The 23529-nt window shown below is 43.4% G+C and overlaps 1 protein-coding gene across 2 annotated transcripts in view; it reads right to left on the reverse strand.

The window, feature by feature from the left end:
• LOC106851633 (contactin-6) overlaps positions 1 to 23529 on the reverse strand; it is a 126527-nt gene that overhangs the window by 45234 nt on the left and 57764 nt on the right. For both annotated transcript variants that reach the window (XM_088171243.1, XM_014873758.2), the window contains exons 5-7: positions 12328 to 12423; positions 5206 to 5409; positions 3095 to 3197 (exon numbers count right to left, since the gene is read on the reverse strand). In XM_088171243.1, the coding sequence (XP_088027369.1) occupies positions 3095 to 3197; positions 5206 to 5409; positions 12328 to 12423 (403 nt within the window). The remainder of the gene's footprint in view (positions 1 to 3094; positions 3198 to 5205; positions 5410 to 12327; positions 12424 to 23529) is intronic.

A 23529-nucleotide genomic window follows, 5' to 3' on the forward strand; every position in this document is an offset into this window, starting at 1 on the left:
AAGGTTCAAAGTCAAGGACTGGCCCAAGATGCTTTGTCCATTTGGGATCCATCCCTCCAAGCTCTCTTTGCAGGGAGAAATTCTTATTTAACCCCTTCTTTTCCTTAAAGCAAGAAGAATTTCTCGGACTGGTAGATGATTTGTAAAAATCTTTAGTGATATTTTAATGTAGCATGCAAAAACAGCTTTGGAACAGATCTATGTGGAATGTCCCTACCCCAGGGTGCCCCACAGGAGAACATTTTGGGTGACTTTGAGCTCCCCTTTGTAAAAAAAAGCGTCTTTAAGATGTTTTAAACCGAGTTTTAAACTCAGCCACGAGTAGCTGTTTGAACTGTGGAAGTGCCTTTTTGATCGAGGCCCAATTGGTGTGATTTGCTGTTCCACACAGAAAAAAAAAAAAGAGATGCCATTTCTCTAAATACCACAAAACTACTTTCATTTAAGACTTTTGCAGACCAAAACCCCAGCAGGTTGCCTATGATCTGCCTCCAGCGTGAAAGATTTCTGTTATTCACAGTGCCCGGGTACCAGCGGCCTAACAGTGTGAATATAGAAAATTATGGATAATGGGAAAGCAGTTCTGAAATCCGAGCGAGATAATAACCACCGGTGCTTGTGGCAGATCAGAGGTACAGCTCAACAAACGCTGGGCTGAATTGATTTTAACATAAACAGACAATAGCAGGGGCCAGGGTTTTAGTGGAATTTGGGAATCTGAAGGTGCAGGCGGCCACGCTGCTGCATTTAGATGGTTCTGCCTGCAATTGTAAACAGTTGGAGGCAGGAAACTTCCAGCTTTTCACAATGCCACTAATCACCTGCATGCCTCCAGAAATCTGGCCTTATCTAATAAGTTAAGAGTGTTTCACCTGCAATCTGTTTTGCTTGCTTTATTCACATCTAAGTGCCAGCTCTGAAATAAAGTTTTGTCGCTGATGGACATGTTGGTGAAAAGGTGGTTTAGAGCTCTGTTTAGGGTGAAAGAAAACCCAAAAACAAAAACACAGACTGAAACCTGTGCAGCTCTGTACGAGACATTGAACTTGTGAAAATAAAATTTAAGAGGAGAGATTCTGAGAAATTCTCCAGTATCACTCTGCAAGAGCCTCTGCTCCCAAGCATCACCTCCAACACAGGGTGCACATCAGCAGTGTGATACCTGAGAGTTTGTGCAAAATGAATTTTGGCCCGTGGATCCCTGGTATTTAGGCAGGATAACTCCAGGGAAATCTGGCAGCACTGCTTTCAGCTGCAGGCCTGCACATGAAGGAGAAAATTTACATTAAAGCTGCATTAACCCTCTCAGGCATTCCTGAGCACTGCATAGAAGGGTCTCCCCGAGGAATATCATTATCCATATGTCCTTTCAGTCCCCTCTTTTCTCCTTAAAATGTTCTTAAAATGGCAAAATCTGTTCATCACATCTACATGACCCATCTTTACCCCTTCACTAGGATGTCAGTGCTTTGTACATCTAATTTCCTGGTTTTTCTCTATCATTGTTCCATGCTTCCCATGCAACAGATGGAATAAGAAATGACAACTTGAAATGTAACTAGCACACAATTAAGGAGGTATTTAAAGAGAAGTGGCTTGACAGTATTTGGGGGAAAAAAAATCAGCTTTACCAAGACTGCTGTAGTCTGGTACTGCTTTTGGGCCAAAAAAAGTGCATATACCTTTAATAAAAATTAGCTCTAGTATTAGTTTGTATAGAAATCTCATCTGAAAGGCAAGGCCATTTCAATCTTATTAACTTTTTATTTGCTTTATTTTTCTACTTGCCAGCATAGGTTCCAGAGGAACATTTGATTAATTTGTGCTGTCTGCAAGTCAGGCTTTTAACCTCTGGGAAAGCTCTAAACACTTTAAAAGCTTACAGCCTTAAAATGGATTGTCAAAGTGAACTTCAACTAAATAGAGGTCAACAATCTAAGGGTTATTTGGGCTTTTCCAGGGAAAATGATGCTCATTGGAAGGACTGGGGTTTGTGGGCTGGTTACAGTGATTCAGTCCCTCAGCTGCTCCCTGAATGCAGAGCAGCTGCCTGAGCCACCACTGCAGCTGGGGACAGGCACAGCAGTGCAAGAAAACACAGAAAAAAATGCAGGAAAATGGATTTTTGGAAGGAAGGGATGCTGCTGGATCTTTCCTCAGCATTGCTTTGGAGACAGGAGGAGATCCATCCCACATTGCTCTTCAAACATAAGCTGACTCCCTGTGTTTGATTTTTAGCAATGAGTGAGCCCAGAGGAGGCTCCAGGATGAGCAGAGGATGGAGCAGCTCTGCTGGGAGGAAAGGCTGGGATTGTTCACCTGGAGAGGAGAAGATTTGGAGTGAGCTCAGTGTTGCAGAGCCTGAAGGAGCTGCAGGAAACATGGGGAGAGACAATTCCAAAGGGATGGAGGGACAGGACACAGGGAATGGTTTCAAACTGACAGAGAGCAGGGTTAGATGGGATTTTGGGCTGGAATTGTTCCCTGTGAGGGTGGGCAGGGCTGGCACAGGGTGCCCAGAGCAGCTGTGGCTGCCCCTGGATCCCTGGCAGTGCCCAAGACCAGGTTGGACATCGGGGCTTGGAGCAGCCTGGGGCAGTGGAAGGTGTTCTTGCTGAGGGCAGGGGGTTGAAACTTGATGAACTGGGTGAGCTTTAGGGTCCCTTCCAACCCAACCCAGTCTGTGATTCCATGATGTCACACAAGCAAAAATAAACATTCCTGTTGTGGTATCTGTCAGGTGTGAGTGTGCAGTTACACTGAGCACTGTCACCTGGAGTCAGGTCCCATCTCAGAGTCAAAACTACTCTCAAGGAAGAAAATCTTTGTTCCAGTTTTCCCTCCTCTCCCCACATTCCCTCCCCCTGCTTCGAGCTGCACCCAAGTGAGCTTCAGTTTCAGCACAGTGTTCTGTCTCATTTCCTTGGCAACACATGGCACAGAAACAATCCAAGCAAGGTCAAAAAAAGCCATAAGATTCACAAATCCTGTGCTGACCAGAATAATTCTAACAGGAATTATTATTATTATTATTATTCTAACACTGAAAGGAGCAGTGTGAAACCCCCACATTTAACAAAAACAAAGCTCTTACTTTCCCAGGGCAAAGCATTCCAGTCTGACAGAGGAGCCCCTCGCTGCGTAGGTCGTTTCTGGAAAACGCACCTCAATCTTGGGCTCATACTCCCCCATCACACCTGTGGAACATCAAAACAGCTCAGTCCAGCTGAGCCCCAGACCTCCTCCTCCAACACGACTTCAGGGTGAAAGGAAGGGTGGCATGAATCATTTCAGAGCCTCATGTTCCACCCAGTGAGAGGCACATGGTGGAGCAGGTTTGACCTCCTGGGTGGAGTTCAACCCTGTGCTGAAAATTCTGTGAAATCTCTCCATTCCCTGCATTTAGGAGATGAAGAGCATGACTTTATGCAAGTTTTACAAGTCTGCTGTGCACCAAGCTTTTTTGAGATAATTTTGTGTTCACACCTCTTATCAAGCAATGTTTTTGCCACTAGTCACTCTCAGGACACTGTGTTGATCCTATGTAAAAAAAAAAAAAAATTAGAAAATCCCAAGTCCAAACCGCTTGCAAAACTCTTAAAATGTCTTTAAAACATTCAAATGTGAGTTGCAGACTTGAGGAAGGCCGATGTAATTAGATGGAATTATCATATTTGAAAATCTGGCTGAACATCTGATAAATCACAGATAATCCAGTATTAATTTAGGGCATTTAATTTTGCAGCAGGTTTGGGATGGATTTAGGAAACGAAACTTTTAGCTGAACTTCTTAAATATCTTTCATGTGTCTGACAGTGAAACTCATTCCAACCATAGGGATGAACATAAATCAGGTATTTTCCTGATTTGCCCCTATCCCACACAGAAAATGAACCAATTCTTGTTTTATATTTAGCAGGCATCTGGATAATATTGCACATGCAGCTTCCACTGTTGCCTCAGAAGCTGCCAGCACTGGAGCCAATCCAGAGGCCACCAGAGTAAATGGGAGAAGATAAATGCACTGATAGAAGGAGTCTGAGAAAAGGAACAGCACGATGAGAAGGGAAAAAAAAGGAATCAGAAAAGATCTTAAGCATTTGCAATCGGAATTGGTGCCAAATTATTAACTTTGGAGCTGAGGAAGTGCAGCTTTGCTCTGATGTGATTGAGCAGCACAGGCTCGCAGTGACAGCATCATTCCATAATGCACAGCTGAGTTCTGTTTATCCTCCACATCCAACTCTGCACAGACTTTTGTCACTGACTGTCGCCACTGCTTTTGCAAACAGCACGAGAATATCGAAATTTAGGTGGGCAAACTCACAAAACAAACTTTGTGTACACATTTGCAGGTCTGTACTTTTCTCCATGAACATTTAATTACAAATGTTGCCAGGAAGGCGTTTGTACATGTGCAGGGGAGTTTCTCACCTCGGCAACTCGATTTGAAGCAGCTCTCTGGATTTGATATTTGAGCTATACTTAGATGACAAATTTAGAAAGATTTGTTGGATTTAAACCTCAACACGGGCACGAGGTGGGAAATATTAACGTGCCACATTCTCTTGTTTTTCAGTGACATTGAGAACTTTCTTTGCACGTTCATCTCCTCACCCCTGTCCCTGACAGCTCAAACGTCACTGATGCCTTAGGGTTTCAGCTTTTATATTTTCCATCTATGTGTAATCCTGCAGTTCTTCAGTGTGTAACTCCAAACTCCATGTCCAGCGCTGGCTGCTGCTCTCCCATTTTGGGCAGACACAACAATTCCTCTCCAGGATGGGAATCAAGGACACCTCACTGCCTCAGGCCCCCAGGGATGGAAACAAAAGTGAGTTGGGGGCAGCAAACTTGGGGTAAATGACTTCATTACCTGGAGCTGTAATTGGAAGATTAACCCCCAATATACAAATGGACCAAACTTATCAAAGTGTGAAAACACATGATCCATTTTGGGTGTAGCCCCTGGGGGGCTTTGTCTACCCAAAATATGCCTGAAGGTTCTTCAATAAATATAAAAGCTTTTTATTCCCTTAATTCTGTCTGTTTTTAGGTAGCCCCAAAAAGCATCATCACTGTGGGGCCGTGTCCTGCTGCACAACCTTCACTGGGGGACTTTTCCCTCTGTGGGGGTGAATTCCCAAGCTCTGGATCAGGAGCAGTCGGGTGTTTAGAGGCAGCCCAGCCCTGCTCTGGACTCACCATCCCCTCGGAGGGTGAGGGCAGTGGGAGGCCCCCAGACCTGGCGCCGTGCCTGGGCGCTGCTCACGGCACACGTGTAATTCCCAACATCCCACGGCTCCACCTTGGCCAGGTACAGGTTCCCTGTTGCCTGGGAGACGAAGCGCCTCCTGTCCTCCTGGAGATCCAAGGTGGTATTGTTGAAGATCCACGTGTAGGACAAGCCTGGAAAACACCAGACACGTGTCAGGCATCCCTGCCAGAGGAGAGCACTCACAGCTGGCCTGTGGGCCAGAAAGGGTTAATGAACAGGGGTTATTTCTGAAATTAATCTTATCGAGGCCGTTGGCCTGGAGAGCAAGAAGAGGAGAAGGAGATAAGCAGGAAGGAAAACCTGCAGCTGGGAAAAGTATTTTTAGAAAAATCTTGGGAAAAACAGGGGTGGAGATGCTCTTACACCAATGAACGTTCTGTTGATTTATTGTAACCAATGAATGAAGTGTATGGAGGGAATAAAAGACAGCTAGCTGCTGTAATAAACAGATTTGAGCCTTGTGAAATGTAGTGTGTCTATTCATATGTTGTGTCCACCTCTATAGCAACACCAGCTCCCCAGCTGGAACAATGAGGGAGAACCAAACCACTGCAGGGAAAAGCACTGGGGAGGCACAAATTAACACAGGACAAGCATTGCTCAAGTTTTCAACTCATTTCAAGCCACTTCAGGAGGTCTCAGCAGTTTCTGTCCCCTGCTACTTCTCATTTCCCTGCTCCCAGGCAGGAATGGCAGTGCTGCAATGCTGTGGGAAAACTGCTTTAGGAAATAATTTCTGTTCATGGCACTTTCCCTCTGAAAATCCAGAGGGCAAATTGCTGCTCAGAGCTACAGATCCTTTCTTCACTCTCAAAATGGGAAAATTAAACTGGTCACATGCAGCTTGATCATTGGATTTTCATGAAGGGGTGAGCTGGGCTGCACAAAAGTATTTTAGAGACAACTTAAAATTAGATCCTATTGCACATTTGATAATGAACATCTCCTTATCTTCCATATTTCTTGCCCTATTCTCACTTCCTGCCCCTTTTCTGCCCCCTTTTCCCACATGGTGCTCCACAATGCAAATCTCCATAATGTACATCTGTAAGACCAGGCAACTTAAAACTGATTTATTTGACCAGCCCACCCTGGAAAAGCAGATATCCTTGTGAGTTTACCATTCCCTGGTTTTGGGAAAGGCTTTTGGGCCAAGCCTTGGTCACTGAGGAGCAGGTTCAGAGCTGATCCCCCAGTGTGGGGTCACCCAGGGTGTCCTGCCAGCCCCTCTCTGCAGCTGCTCCACACCCAACAGCAGGAGCAGGACTCAAACCCTGTCTTTTACAAGCCACAGTAAATCAGAAACTTCCCAAATCTACCAGTTTAGCTCCTCTTAATTAAATGCATAATTCATAAGCTAACAGTGTTCTGCCAACAGCTTCATTTTTACACATTTCCCCCATCAACAACCCCATTCCAAAAAGATTATTTACGTTGCTTTCCCCCCTCAGCTCCAGCTTGGGAGCAGTATGGTAATAAGTCTGCAAACTCCAGTAGTTTTGTGGAGTTTTATGTTATCAGCTTCCAGCATTTTAGGACTCTCATTAGAAATGATGCATCTCCAGGGAGCAATCAATGACACTTTCTATACTTGGCTAAATCCTGCAACAGGCTCCGTTTTACTGCAGATCAAGAGAAACTTTCCCGTGCTCTGCAGTAAACCTGGGACATGCAGCAATTAATTCTCAGTGTTCCACGAGGTGTGTGCAGGTCCATGTGCTCACCCACGAGGTTAAAGCCCCACGTTGGCACATTCGCCTGCCCATGGACTTTGAGGTGCCTTAAAGCATCTATTTCCTGAGGAAAATCTGGGCATGGAGGGGTTTTCCTACGGGAAGGATCAGAAATAAGGGATGCAGCCATGACGTGATCTGTCTTGCAGACTGTTTCCCTGTCTCAGGCACACGTTTTGCTGACTGCAGACTGTCTGGGCAAGCAGACCAAAGTGTGCAAAATCCTGATTTCAACTCATTTTTTGAAGGTCTCTGAGCTGCAAGATGGGGACTCTACAGAAAACGCTGAAGATTTGCGAGGCAAGTATTTTAATCTATGTTCAATTCCACATTTCTGTGGAAGAAATACCTTGGATCTCCCCTCTCCTCAATTTCCCAAAACCTTGAGGGCTGGGACCCCAATGTGCTTTTCCTGCCAGCTGGAATTCTTGCCTCCCTCCTTACTCAGACCTGCACTAAGGCACCTCTGGGTAATAAAACCTCTCTGAGTGCTTGAAGCTGACATTTGGATGCTCAGATTTCCATGCCAGGACAGTGTATCTAAAATAATCTGGAAATAATTTTAAGAACTAGTAATAGGGAAAAGCCTGTTTGGAATTTCTCTGCCAAAATTCTGGTGGTGGCAATTACAGAGCTGAAGAAAACCCTGACCCCCTCTAAAGGCATCCCTGTACCTGCCAAGACTCCAAAAGGATTCCCAGGAAAGATCTTTAAAACATTTTATGGCATAGAACCAAAACCCAGACTCCAGCCGTGGGAGCAGGTGATGCAGCTGAATTCTCAGAATAAAGACAGAGTTCTTCTGAGAAATAAGACAGAATAAAATAAAACTCTATTAAAGCCAACTTTGTGCTGCACAGACATTCTTCAGGAGGTCAATCTATGAATTAATTAATCACTAAAAGAGAACCAGACCTTTTCTGTCCTGATTTCTGTTCTCAGGGGGCTCCAGCTGACTTCATTTTCTGAAGTTTCCCCCTGTCTGCTCCCCACCATTGCTTCAGGGACTATTGATGAATTTTCCCATTAACTGGGAACAAGCACAGGCCTCTCTTAGTCATATTTAAATCCCTTTTTCCCCCAGTATGAGGGATATAAAAACTCCTCCTCCCCTAACTGCAGGTTCATCATCACCCATCTGCAGGCCATCCTTGCCTAGAGCCTAATTCAGCTCCACTAAACTCTGTAGAAAACCCTAATTTTAATTAACTTCAGTGGGAGTTGGATGAAATCTCAAGAGGAAGGAGCCAAACTTTGGAGATTGAACTTTTTTTCATGCTTTTAAGGCATAATACCTATTCCATTACTCAGTATCTTTTATTGGAAAGTTGCTGCAGCAACAGGTAATAGAGTAGAAAATCCAGAACTATGCTATAAAATCTTCTGTTTTGGGTCATTTGGAATAAATCAGATGAGCAGATCCACTGAATGAGCCAAAAAAAGGAGAAAAAAGCCCTTTGCTCTCATTTTTTCTGGCAGAGCAGAGTTATTTTACAGTGCTGCCACATTAGGGTGTGTTTGTTTGTTTTTTTTTTTTATCCAAGGGAAGTGATTGTGGTGTGAGTGTCCCTCCTCAGCCCAGAGACCCCAAAATCTGGTTAATCCACCTCACCTCCCAGGTGGGCAATTCCTGAGATTGGCCAGGCTGGAGAGCATCTCCCACCTCTGCCAGTCCTGAGAGTTTTCCTTCAGAGCTTGGCTGGGAAAGAGGAGCAGCTGATAATCATTGCTGGTATCCTGAGCTGGGGAATTCAATATTTCAGTTCAAGCAAATCCAAAGCAATGCTGCTGGGCTCGGGGAGGGGACTCTCCCTCCCTCTGGATTAAAGATTCACAGGAGCAGAGAGAAAGGGACTCCCAGCCCATGACTGGGTTCTATAAAGGGACAGACACTTCAAACCCTCCCTTTCTGATCGTGCACTTTCCCAAGTGCAGCGTTAATAGAAAATGCAGAAATCAAAGATCATCTCATCCCATCCTCTGCACACACCCAGTTTCACTGTTCACCTCCTTCCCCAGCCTCCTGCAGGCTGGGAATTAGGAATTTTTACCCCCCTAAAGCAGGTCGACAGGGCTTCTACATCCTTAGGAGTGTTTTGGGGTTTTATTCAGCCTCCCTACAGCAATGTCAGCACAGAGGAAAGCCCAGAGCCTCCCCCAGCCCTGGCAGCTCTTGCACATAAATAAATGCAAATGCACAGTGATCCTGCTGCTCTTAACAAGATTAGCAACTTCCTTAAAGCTCTGCAGGGAGCCAGCTCGGAGGAAACAGGCTTTAGATCAGGCTTCACTTCTAAGGAAATAAATGAGCAACAGTCCACCCATAGTCTTGTGTCAAGTATTACCATTTAGGCAGCAGCTTCTTAAGCACAGGCAGGTCAAGCTCATGTGTAGCTGCAGAAATTAAAGCTTCTTCCAACTTCCTCCCTCCATGCTTTTCCCTACCTCAGAGCTCTCAATAAACTGCTTTTTTTTCCACCAGTAAAATATTACTGTACGTTGATTACACAGGGGGAAAAGGCTGACCTGAAGAGCTGAAAGCAGAGATGGGATGAGGTTGAGGAGAAAATGCAGCTCACCTGGTCCCCCCTGCCCCGCTGAGCCTCACTGACAAGCAGAGCGATGGCAGAGCTGAACTTTGCAAGGTGTGCTAATGAGCCTCATAAATAACAACAGAGACACCCGTGCAGAAATTAGCGAGCAGGGGCAGGCTGAGGGAACAAAGGGTTTGGGGTGGGTCAGGTAACCCGGGGGAGCCCTGCTCTTGCTTTAAAAACTAATTACAGGCTGTGATTTATATTTTTTGTCTGTTAACTGTAATTTTTAATGTCCTAATTGATCCAAGATATAAACTTGTGTGGGTATTTTTTCCTTTCATGGTTGTGTTTGATCAGTCCTGAAAGTCCTAATATTAGTTCACAGCAATAGGGAATTCTCTTTTTGTTTTCTGAGATGGTTTAAAGCTGATGTGAAAGCTGCTGGAGCAGCCTTTTTGTACATTTGTTTGTTTGCTTGGTGGGGTTGTTTGTTTTTGGTTTATAGCTGACTAATATATTTTTGTCCTCTGTTTAAATGAATCACTCCTTCCTCTTGTACAAAAATAGGTTAGCAGTGCTCTCAGTTAAGAAACCAGCACACGAAAAAAAGAAGCAGCACATCTTTCCTTGTCAACTGTAGTGGAAAATTAAGTTTTATTCCAATTGAGCTTTAAACATTTTAAATATTTTTTGACTATGGACCAACACTTTTGCTGTCTGATAAGCAGGTGAATATCCTGATGAGCTCTACAGAGTTTTCTGTGAGCAGTTTTAACTCCAGTGCTGTGGTGCAGGACCAGATAAACTTGGCAATGTGAGGGGTAGAAAGAGAAGTGAGACATTCCCTAGAGACCATGGGTGGTAGAAACTCTTCTGCAGCTCTCGTTCCATCTTCTTGATGTTACATGGGAGGAATTGAATTAATGAACCCTCCTTGTTTTCCATTCTATTATTTCTAGTCCTCTTCTTCTATTGTTATCCTGACTTTTAGAGGTTGGCAGGAGGTTTTACCCAGTGCTTCCTATTTCAAATTTCCTATATTAATAGCAGCTGCTTCAAACAGCTGCTGTACAGAGGGTTCCTGTCCTCCTTCAAGTCATTACATCACAGGAAAGGCAACTCTTTCCCTGCTGGTAGGGCTTATCTTCCAAATTCCTTGACATCTCTCTAATTCCTGACACATTTAAAGTGCTGCACAGAACTCCTGTAATGTGAGCTGGAAGCACAGTTTGTAATCCTTCCTCCTGTAGGTATTGTGAGGTGGAGGCAAGGGTTTCAATTAAAAAAAAATACCTAAATATACAATCCTTTCCAACAAAAACAACTTCCCAAGCATTTTGAAATAGTCTCTGACTTACCATGGCTCACACCGTGTGCTTCATCCCCGTGGTGTATAATTTTGGATCCTAAACAGGTGCTTAGGGATGACAAAAGGACTCGGGCTCTGTTCTCTGGGGACTTGTTATTGCAGGGAATGGATTTCCCAGGCCTGTTCCCAGCCCCAGCTGCAGGAACACTCTGGGAAAGGCTTTTGCTCGTGGATTCCATTTTGTCAGTTCAATTAATCTGGGGGGAACTCACCTGGTAACTATTTATTTGTTCTGAATGTTTTCTTCTCCTCCTTCCTATTTGTCAAATCATAATTTTACCCTGCAGCAGGAGGGAAATAGATAGTTCACTGGCTCCAGGATGGATGTGTTGTCTTTCTGCCTGTCCCACTGATACATTTGAGGAACTCTTTGAAGCCTTTTGTGCCCTTAAGGACCAGGTTTCACTCTGTCTCCTTGATTATATCCTCCTTTCATATGGCTGTAAACACCCAGTGAACTGACACTTCCTCTCTAAAGGACTGGAGGGGCTCCTATTGATTGATGGGTTTTCCTCCCTCTCTGAAATACTGCATCCTCTTTCTACAGCACTATTTGCCTTCTCCTGGGGGTTTGGCTTATAACTCTGTTTCTTTAAGTAGGATTGAGGATTGCTGGGAGCAGGAAAACTGCAGCTCCTGTGGATGTGTGGTCACTGCTGCCAAAAGCAGGATGTGAGTCATCCAAGAACTGCTCATTCTTTAAGTCCAGAACAAGAAATTTGGTAACTATGTCATTGATATTTCCCCTCTATTAATAAATATTTGCTTTACTTGGGTAAAATTTTCACCTGGATTTACTCCCCCACAGAAAGGAAGATCTCCAAGGTGTTATGGTGAGAATCCCCAAATAATTACTCAGAAAACTCCTTTTCATTCCCCATCTGAAGCTCTGACAATTACTATGAAACCTGATCTAGGCCCTCCTTTAATCAGGCACTTCACCTCCCCAGAAACCCCTTCCAATCTAAATTATTCTCTGATTATCAGGGATTCAGGAGCAGAAGCTGAACCTTCGTGACAAATCCAAAGTGTGTGATGCAGGATTCAAATGAGGACACTGCAGCAGCAAGCACTGAAAGGGAAAGGAGCCATTCCATGCAGACCTGGAGTAGTTTTGGTGTGGGAAGAATTGCTGAGGGCTTCTCTTCTGCCATTCCATGAGGACCAAGGCCCTGGGATAACCAGGAATGCCAGCAGAGAGTCTGGGAGACCTCCATGCTGCCCTTGGAATGGCAGCTTCTACTCCCTAACAAAACAATCATAAAAAAACCACCCTAAAAAAGCATGACCTCAGCGTCTTTTTGGAGAAACAAAATCCAAATTTGTTGCAAACCCAGGTAAATGGATGCAGGAGCAAATTCCAGGGAATTCTGCTTCTCCTGAGGCTGCCCAGGCTGTTCCCCATCGTACCTCCGTGGTGGGGGGGAGTTCCACAGAGCAGGACCACTCCTTGTCCCTCTCTCACTGACACCGGGCTCCTCGGTCTCATCTCGAAGTTTTCCAGGTCTTGAGGGAGAAGGAGAAAACAAGGGTTGGTTATTATCCATCAGATTGATTCCTAACTGCATCCCAATTTATCCAGCTTGTTAACTCAAGAGCAGTCACGCATTGGGCGGCAGAGTTTAATTTCATTGAGAAATTGTGTGCAAAAAGAGCAGGTCCAAGGTGATATCATGGAATTACAGGATCATTAAGGTTGGAAAAGATCTCCCAGATCATCCAGTCCAACCATTACTGAGACCTTTGGCATTCACAAAATATTTATTCCTACAGTAGTTCTACTGCAACTCTGGGAATTTGTGTTTACAGTTTCTATTTGCAAAGCCAGTCTATTATTCCACAACTTTTTCCAGCATCATATTTTTGGAACTTGCAAGACTTAATCTACATGAGTTGGGGGGAAAAAAAAAAAATGGATTTTGTAGTGTTTCCTTTTCTATAGAAATAGAGAACAGCTGTGTTCTATATATACAAGTGATAATTAAAGATCAGCAGGACTCCCACAGAGTGTAGGTTTAAATGATGATAAAAATATGTTGTTTTCTTTAAGATTCTGGTCTGGCCTAAACTGGCTGCAGTGCTTGGATATGTTTGACTTACTGTGAGCTTTAGTACTGGTTTTAAAGGGGAGGAAGAGGGGACTTTCAGTGGGAAATCTCCTGTCCATGCCCATCTCCCACAAGTGATTTTTATGGCCCTTAATGTCTATTTTTTAGACACTCAATCTGCTGCTTCCTCATGTTTCACTGAGATGTTGAAGAATTATCAGCCTGATTCCTGTTAATTCAATTACAAAACATGACACAATAGATGTGCTTTAAAAAAACCATTATTTACTTTTTGATCTAGCTCTCATCCTAATGAGAAGCCTTCCCACTTTCTAAGAGCCATTTGGGAAATGATTGCTCCCAACACATTCAAAATATGCTTTAATACAATAAATATCAGCTTCCCCTTAAACCTCTTTATACCACAGAGCTGTAAACTGCCTGCCCTAAGCTCATTTTATTTACCTTGCTGCAGATTCTTGTTTCAAACAATTGTTCCATTTTTCATCAGCTGAACACCAACCTGAGCCAGAGTTCAATAGAGAGAAACAGCCCTCGTTGGTCAGAGCAATAACGATTACTACCTGTACAGCCTCAGCTATTTATGTCAATATATCAATTTTCTCCCCCAAAGCTGAACTTTACACAGTTAATTTTTCTTTTCCTCCTCTTCATCTCCTGGATATTGGTCTCCTATGAAGATATTGTCTGCTCAGAGGGGGCTGGATTGAATTAAGCACCTGTAGCACCTCCTCGTGCTGTCATAGCACAATAGATGGGCCCTGTCAATACACGGGGAAAGGGTTTTAAACTCTGATGTTCTTTTAATTGCCTGCTGGCTACAGCTCTGCCTTGGATTATGGGTAGTCCAAGGGGGGGGAAAAAACACAAGAAAGGCCAAGAAAAATAGAAAAAAAAAAAATTAGTTGTGTTCCATGCTGTAATTGTAAATAAAAGACAAAATAATGGATGGGCGTAATATTATTAATTACAATTTGGCTTCATATTTAGTCCAGGATCTGAATTTGTGGATCTATTTAGTCATTTTGAAAATTCTGTCTGAGAAAATTTACCACATTTTCTTTCTTTCTGAGAAATTTTCTGAGAAGAAAAAGGCCAGCACCAAATATTTGTGTGGGAAAGTGGTCCCTGGAATTCCTGTCAAGATTTGCTTGGGGCACCTGGACTGAGGCTTTGTGCCCTGGGACAAGGAGAAAAAAGATCTTCAAATTCTCATATTTATGATATAAATAAAAAAAAATTAGAAAGATGCAAAAATTCAGATTTTTTTAGGATTCAGGCACTAACAACATAAATTATCACAGTTCCCTTTCTTATCTCTTTCCCTGCTGCTAATACAAAACAAATTGCAATTTCTACTTAAAACAACTTAAATACTTCAACCCTCCCAAAATCTGTGGGCCAGTATGGAAAATCTGTGCAGTCTAAGTAATTCCTCCCAATATTTTCACTGTGGGAAATCAGCCCTATTTGTTTTTTTGGGGTTGTTTTTTTTTTTTTATTTCTGAGAACAAAATTTCAGTTGTTATGAGACATCCGAGAAAAGGATGGAGAAAAACTAAAGGAAGCAGGAGACAATTGAGAATTAACTGTGTAATACCTCGCTCTGAAATGGGAATGGATTTTGGGAAGTAATGAGCTGCTAGTAGCAATTTTTAGTTTAATGACACAATATGTCATGTTATCAGTTTTACTCTCATTTTAGGTGCTGTGTCACCTGTCCGTGTCTCTCCATTAAAACCTTGACAAGTGTCCCTGACTTGAATAATTAAAAGCAGGAGGATGAGATCTCTTAGGGATGCACTGCTGTATAGGGGGCAGGAGCATTTTTGATTGTATAATGGAATTATGGAATGGTTTGGGTTGGGAGGGACCTGGAAGCTCATCCAGCCCCACCCCTGAGACACCTCCCACTGTCCCAGGCTGCTCCAAGCCCTGTCCAACCTTGGGCTCTTCCAGGGATCCAGGGGCAGCCACAGCTGCTCTGGGCCTCCCCACCCTCCCAGGGAACAATTTTTTTTTTTTTTTTCCCAATATCCCACCTAAACCCATTCCCTTTCAGTTGAATCCATGTGGGGAAGAAGTTGGCTGTGCCTTTTCAATCTCCACTTTTCAACCTTGGGCTCTTTCATGGTGTTTGTAGTTTTGTTATACAAAGCAACTCGGATTTTCCAGTGTGGGAGAGGAGATTTCCATCCCTTTATGCTTATTAATCATAGATATTAAAAAAAAAACAAAAAAAAAAAAACAGCTGTGGAGGCACATAAATCATCATTTAATCTCTTCATCTCACCCATGACAGGGACAAATATGCAATGTCCTTATTTAACCCAATTTTTAAAGACCTTTAGGAAAAGACATTTTCTTTAAAGAATCCATTCCACTGCTTAACTCTGAGATCTTCATCACTCTCCATCCTTTAGAAACCCTCAGCTCCCCAGAATTTCACAGGCCAAAGCAGAAATGATCTTTTACTGTGATTGATTTTGATAGATAATTGTACAAAGTGAATTTATTTTGTGCCTCTCTCTCTGTAAAAGAATCATTGAAGAACAAAAGAACCCCAAACATCTGAAAAAGCGAACCAAGGCAAAATAGATAAAGAGAATTCATTAATAGAGTTGGTGTTGCTTCTGTTTTCATCTTTATTGGACCCTTCCTCCAGGCAGGCAGCATCTCCCATGGAATATTGTGACACTTCATTCAAATAGGTTCAATAATGAGCTATAAAATAATTTACTTCTGCTTTGCAATCCAGGTAAATGACAGAGGGAAGAAGTGGACCCTCAGAAACAATGTTTGTCTTTGCCACCAAGATTTCTCCACCTATTTCCCAACCTATGGGGTTGTATTTTCAATGATTTATCACAATTTGAAATGCGTTAAGTGTACATATATATATATATATATATATATAAATAAAGAAAAAAGTTACCTGAGGATACAAATACAGATATTCTACTTTGTTCTTATTATTCTGAAATTCTGGCTGCTGTCAAAACCCCTTGTGCTTGCCCTGGGTGTTCATTTACACCGAGAGAGCACAAGCACTGTGTTCTTGCAGCTCCTGTTCCCTAGCACAGCTCTATAACGTAACATGACATAACCTAATAAAGCAGAATGTTGCTTGTCAAAAAGAGTATCAACTAAGAAGGCTAAGATCAGGTGTTTGGCACACATTTAGACTGCTAATATGCACTTAGGAATAAGATGACTATTTAACAGATGGTATATTTGCTAACTTCAGTGTTTCTGCAGAGATCTATAAATAAATTATCACCTAGTTCCTACATAATTCCTTTCATTCTTTGTCTGTATTTATCTCACTTGAAGAACAACGAGTTCCCTCACACTCCATTGCTCTCTCAGCTGCGAGTTCTAACAAAAAAATCACTTTCTTTTTTTTTTTTTTCCCCGGATCTGTGCATGTTGACAGACTGCTCTTGGTAGAGCACGATTAATCAGTTGGATGTGATAATGAGGTCACAGAGGCCAGGCAAGATGCTCAGATGCACAAGTGATCCTTCCCAGGGAAGAGAGGGAAGGCATGGACTCAGCTGCCTGTGCCACAGCCCCGTCTCCAGCTGGGAATGTGGCAGAGCTGAGCGAGGAGGGGCTGAGCTCACAGCACCCCAAACATGGCATTGTGTGGGGTGGAGTTAGGGAATGGCACGGCTTTCTGCCATGCTGTTGGATCCCACAAACCTGGGGGTTTTTTGAGCTTTCTGTGCTGTCTGGCACTGACCCCCCAGAGAACTCTGCTTTGGACCTGAGCCCTTGGAGAAGGCTCCAAATTTGAGTGATGGAGTTAAAATCACAGTGAAATCAAATAGAAGTGTGTGATTTCACATGGTGAAGGGTTTTAAATTTGAGGGTTTCATAATACAGTGAGAGGTATGGGACAAGGTGGAGGATTTTGGGTGGTGTCTCTTTTGGTGTTCATCTCCCTTCTTCATGGTTTCAGGCAGTAGTTTCTGGTTGGATAATCAGTGTCACACTGAGGGTCATGGGAAGTTAGTTTTTGGGTTAAAAGTATAAATAATAGAGGTGTTAATTCTACATTGGACTGTTTAGCTTTAAGAGACCTTAGCAGCTGGATTTGTCTCCATTTTCTTCACTTCTAGCTGGTGCCTAGAACTGCTACTGAACTTTCTGTACTTTTGCTAAGATTTAATAAACAACCAAGCCCAAACACGAGAAACCCATTTCCATCGTGTGTTTGTTAATCCTGGCTCTGAGTGAAGGCAGCAGAGACTCCAGACAAAAAACCACCCAGCACTGTCACACCATGGGAGCAGGAATTCGTGAGGTGGAGGAGGCTGTCAGCTCCTCACTGGCAATGAAGGGAGGGATGGGGAGAAGGAAAGGGTCAGAGTATTTTTCACCTGGTGTGGCCCAACTTTACCCACTGGGGTCAAGGATGTTATCATGGAATTACAGAAGGTTTGGGTTGGAAGGATCTTAAAGCCCATCCCATTCCAGCCCTGCCATGGGCAGGGACACCTTCCACTATCCCAGGGTGCTCCAAGCCTCATCCAACCTGCCTTTATCCTGATTTATGGCCTGAAACTCTTCTGGGCAGATTTTCAACAGAACAAAACCAAAGGTTGAGAAGAATATCAATGCTGGATGAAGGTGACCATTGGTATCACTTTGCTGAGCACAAACCTGCCAGTGAGAGAAGCAAACCCAGGCTGGGTGAGGTGTTTGCCTGAGAAAAAAAATAGCCTCTGGAGGCAGAAACAAAATGGAAGTGACAGAAATCTTTCCTGCTGAAGCACTTGTGTTAATTAATAGGTTAATTAATAGGTTCAGCCACACATTATTTTTTTTTTTCCTTTATGTTTTAAAGCTCATAATAATAGACATAATCATAAATCCCAGAGTGCTTTGGGTTGGAAGAGGCCTTAAAGCTCATCCTGTTCCCACCCTTGCCATGGGAAGGGACACCTTCCACTAGATCAGGGCAACATCCAGTTTCTTACTGCTCATTAATATATTTATTCTAATTTCCCTACCACTTATTACCCACACATCTGGGTTTTTTGTTTGTTTGTTTGCTTTGGTTTTTTTCAATACAAAACTGCTTTAGAGGTGGCAGAGTAGCAGATTTAACTACACAACAAAGTGAAAGGTCAGTTTTCCTGGGGTTAGGGAACTGCTTCTTAAAAATGTTGGATAGGAACAAAACCCGAATCACAAGCTGCAACTCATTCATTTCAACCTCCCAATCATGTGTTTGAAATTCCTGAACCTCCTCAGGGCCACTCCATCCAAACTCCTCCATTCCAAACCAGCCCATCTGAAGAAGGAGAATAAAACTTCTCCAAGGAAACCAAGGAAACTTGGGTGTTTTAATATATGAAATTGTTACAGACAATTAGAGAAACTCCAATTTATCACCTTGCATAATTACCACAGCTCATCTGAATTAATGTGATTTCATGCTTTCTTGAACTTTTGATTTTTTTTTTCCCCCCTCATAAATGTTTTGTCATTACATAATCCCAAATATAATGATTGCAATTACTCGGTATTGAAATGTGCAATGAATGTTAAGGCACGAGGAGTAAGAGCTCCTTACAAATTAGCCACGCTCCCGAGGACAAATCAATACAATTCCTCACATTTCCATGTGCCTGTGTCAAATTGTGATAGATCACTTCTGTTGCCTTTTTTTCCCTGTGTCTCTTACTGCCTGTGATAGATTGCAATAGCAGGGGTGGTCCTGCAGTGATGCAGCACAACAGGAATTTCCTCACAGGGAAATTGGGGTGCAAAGGACAAGCTCAGCACTTTTGCAAGGCATCTCCTGCCTATGATCTGCTGTGAGTATTTCCAGTATTACCTGTGTTATCAGCTGATAATTAGTTCCCTTCCTTTGCTCTGGCTCTAATGAATTAGGGACCCCACTTAGGTCTGAATTTGGTGCCTGAATCAGAGAATTTAGGTCTGTTATAACCACAGGTAATACAAATGAAGCCTATTGAATCTTTTAAATTCTCTCAAATTCTGGAAGGCCCCATACATCCAGATTTTGGGTTTGTTTTTGATTCTCTCACATAAAGGAACTCCCAAAAAATGTGGGGTTAAAGCCCTTTTAGCTACACACTGTGCCTATCCACACCACCCCAGACCCCTCCTGGACATCAATCCCTGTTTTTTGCTTCTCCTCAGTATTTTTGGACTGAATTGCCTGGCAGGAGATCTCCTCCAATCTCCTGCAGCCTGGATACTGCAGGGTGTGGTATGGAAATATCCTTCTTTCTCCAAATGTCTCCCACAGGAATGGCTAATCTCCTTCCCTACAACTTCCACTGCAAAGTAAACTCTCTTTTTCAGCTTTCCAAACTGCACTAAACTTGCTGAACAAACCCTCTGACAGTTCCTTTGTCTTGATAATACTGTCAATACATTAATCTTTTCCCGTTAGCATCTCATCTCAATTTTTTTAATGTTCTAATTGATTTTCTATGAATTCAATTCTGAGATTAAGAGCGGTGTTATCTCTAATTAAGGTGTCTGAAAGCTGCTTAGTATTTCCCATTTCCTGCCTTTTAAATACTTGGATTTTCTCCTCAACACCTGCTGAGTTCTCCTGCTCCATTTGAAGCACTCGTGAGCCTTTAACACCTCAAGTCTGGAAAATTTGGAGCTGAGTCAGTCATGAGCAGCCTGGGCAATGCCTGAGTGTCTCCTTTCACCAGGACAGGTTAAAAATCCACTGGAATTCCCACTTTGGTTCTCATTTCCACCTTAGGGGAGCTCTGCATCCTAGAATGGGTAAAAGGAAAGCTGCCCTGTCCCCCAAAACTCCCTGATGGAATTGCTTGTCAAAAAGAGAGGGAAAACCACAATCACTGGGTCCTGTCCTTCTCCAAAGCTGTGTAATCATCCAAAGACCTTCATCAGTGCTTCCTTATTTAATTAAATTACTTTGGAGCTTCCAAGGGAAAGGACCTGTAATTTACACTTCAGGATGAGCACAGACCCCGGGTCCTCAATTCAGTTTAAATGATCTGAATGGCCAATCCAGGCACTAATTTTCAAGGTGGGGAGCAATAATTTCTGCCACAGCCTGATTGTCTTATTCAATTAAAGAGTGAAAATGCCCTTTACAAAGTAATATCAAGCTTCTCTAGAGGAAAAAAGTGGAAGGTCACAATTAAATTAAAGAGGGAGGGTTAGGTGAGGGGGGAGAAAAGCCCTGAGCTGGCTTGATTTTTGTTCATGCACCAACAAACCCAGAGCACAGAAACATATGCAGGGAAACTGTAGAGCTGGTCTACATCTGGCCTTTGTTATTTTTTTCCCCTGGTTTTACAGAGTTTGCAGCATAAAATATTAAATTTCTCTTCGGAGCTGAGCACAGGACTTGCTCTGAGCAGTAAGTGTTGACACAGCCTTGGGGCTCCTGCTCCAGAGCCCATCTGCAGGCCAGGGGCACAGCTGAGGAGCTGCCCCTCTCCCAGGGAGGGGCACACAGGGAATATTTGTTTAATATTTTATATTCCCCAACAGTTTTCTCACTTGTCGCGGCACAGTTCATTTGTCACCTGTCATCACCACAGTCACTTTGCCGTCTGCAGGAGTTTTCTCCAGATTGGAGAGCTCTTAAATTCAGATTTCTCTTGCTGGGCTGAACCCCAAGGGTCGGATTTATCCCTGCCACAACTACCCTGGATTTCCATGGGAGATGGCCCTGGCTGCTGGGGCCAATGTCCTTCTGGCAGGGGGGTTAATTCTTATCCAAACCCTCTTCTCCTTCCGTTTTCCCACTGCTCCACAGCAACTTTTAACTACATGGAGGTGGTTCAGGAATTTCTCCCCTCCCTCAGCCCTTGACCTGGTTCTTGGGGACAGGTAGCTGTGCCCTGGTCCTGCAGGAAGGACCTCGTGCATCCCTGTCCTGGGTTCTGATGGATGCAGAACCACTAATTCTTCTCATAATGTTTCTACCAACAAAATAATCATCAAGGCTCGTAATACATGCAATAAAAAATGGCAAGGGAGAGAGGAAAATAGCAAGGGAGAAAGAGTTCTCACACACTGCTGCCTATTTCAGCCCTTCCCAAATTCCTGCCCAGCCCTTTAGAGATCTTGATCCAGCACAGAATTACTTCTTGTAGAATTACCCTGAGTTCCCCCCAGCCCCCTCTTTACCTCCCTCATTCCAGCTGCAAAGCCCTCAAAGAATTGCATCCAATGGGAATTTCGAGATTTACCTGAGGAATTGAGGTAGGGGATTTTGGGATGTGAATCTTGTCAGTGGGATTTCAGGTGTAGGTTTCATTATTTGTTCTTGCTGTAGCTTTTAGAAATGGATATTTACAGCTCAGTGCATTCTCTGTGCCAGATGTGCTTTTCCTGTTGAGAAAAGCAACGCCTGTGACCTCATTCCTTCACTCCATGAAAAGTCCAAATGTTACATGTTATTCCTCCTTCTCCAGTATCAGCTACAGAACAGACAGGTTTATCTGCTACCTTAAAACATTACACAGGATCAACCCTCACTGCAAAAATAACTCATCAATTAATTTAGTTATTTGTATTAGAAAAAAAGCCAATCATACATTCCAAATAAGTGTTTTGGTTTTTTTTTCCCTTGAAAACTTCCCTTCCACCATAACTTCTTTTGTCACGCCAAAAAATGAAGAATCTCATGTGAACATCATGGATGTTTCACTCAATAATTTATTGGAATCTACATCATCTTGTCTGTAATGAAAGGAGAGGAGACAAAATAGCAAATCACCCAGACTGCAAATATAGACTGGTTTTATCCTCCCCAAGTATTAAATTTTATCAATCAGAATCTATCAGCTCCAGGACCTGTGGGTGCTTTGTTCCTCACCATATCTCAATCACATATATTGCTTTTCCAATACAACTGGCAATGGGTTGATTTAGGATAAACACTTTTAAAGGACCTAAAGAAGAGTAAGTAATAGAGAACTAAAAGATAATCTTCAAATACTTCTATGTTCCCTATTACTACTTTATCTGCCTGATTCACTGCCTGTAATGCTCCTTACAACCTCTCTGCAATGTAGATCTCTGTTTCACAGATAAAAAAATCTCCTTTTATAATAAAAGTCTAAGGAACTACCTGGAATAAAGCAGCTTTAACCAAGTGCTGACAGAGCAGAGCCTTGAACACAGTGGTTGAGCACTCTGAGAGAGATGCTTAAACCATTGGAGGGGCAGAAAAAGTGGAATTTCTGATGTGCCTGGTCTGTTACAGCATAAAATAAACAGGGAATGTTGCTCCCATCAGCTTCAGGATGTGTTTTACAGGAGAGAGGAGGCTGTGACAGCACTTGGTGCCAATGGACATCACACAGGCTCTGAGAATGCAGAGGCTGAAACAGAGAATGATGGAGAAAGCAAACCCCCTTCCTTATGGAGATACACCCATATCTTCTGGTTTTGACATTCCAGGCTGTTCTTTGTGTCTTCAGCAATGTCAGGAGATTTGCATAATCCTATTCTTGTGATATCAGAGCTTTAAAATAGAAGTTGTGTTCTCACCCTGCCTTGTCCTGTCAGCAGGCAGGTGAAACCCTTCCAGGCTTCCTGCTTCAGCACTGCTGAGTGGTGGTTCCTGCTTTTCCTGGAGCCTGTGAGAGGCTCTGTGTGCACAGAATTCTGCAAAGAAATAAACACTGGGAAGCTCAGTGGGAATACAGGAAGATGAGCTGAGCGTGGTGAGGTCTTGCAGCAGTTTTGGTCTTGGAGTGATTAAATTGCATCACTTTAAAAGGTTCTCTGCGTGTGTTCTGCTCAAAGTGGCCTTGAAGGATGGCCAGTGCCCCAGTTTGGGGTGGATACAGCAGGATAGTGACTCCTTAGAGACCCCTCCCTGTTGGGACCAGCCCAGAGGACGTCACCAAGTTGATCAGAGGGCTGGAGCACTTCTGTGAAAACAGCTGGGAGAGTCGGGGCTGTTATTCCTGGAAATGTCATATTCCTTACAACAATGGTTCTCACCAGGTTTTTCCTGATTTTTCTGAGGAAACTCTGTGAAGTAAAGGGGCAAAAAATAAAACATGCCCGAGGCTGCTGGGTCTGCTCCATGGAGAGCATCCATTAAGCAGAGACCTTGGTGTGGTCTCCTGCCAGGAAACTGCTGCAGAGAGAGCTGGAGCATTGGCACAGAGTGTCCATAACAATCAGAAGTGATAAATGAAAGTTCTCTTTCTTCTCACTCCAAGCAGCATTTTGACAAAATACAGGGTTTATTTCCTGTAACTCGTTCCACTGAGCACCTGGACCTCAGCTCCCCCCACCAGGGAGGGCGGCTGCTGCTGCTGCTGCAGTGACATTGGATTCTACCCGTGCTTAGAAGTCCAAAAGGCAATTTTGAGCTGTGACATATGGAAGAGATGACAGCAGCGATTCCATCCTCCAGACAGGACTGAGCCACAGCAAGTGCTCCCACTGCAGGCTGTGTTTGTTCCTCACCTGCTGCCTGCCTGGGAGGTGTTACCAGGGGCACCAGCAGGGCTGTGCAGAGCATGCAGAGGAGAATTTTATGGCTGAT

Source organism: Sturnus vulgaris, chromosome 11, assembly GCF_052056855.1.
Source record: "Sturnus vulgaris isolate bStuVul1 chromosome 11, bStuVul1.hap1, whole genome shotgun sequence".
In the NCBI taxonomy this organism is placed as follows: domain Eukaryota; kingdom Metazoa; phylum Chordata; class Aves; order Passeriformes; family Sturnidae; genus Sturnus; species Sturnus vulgaris.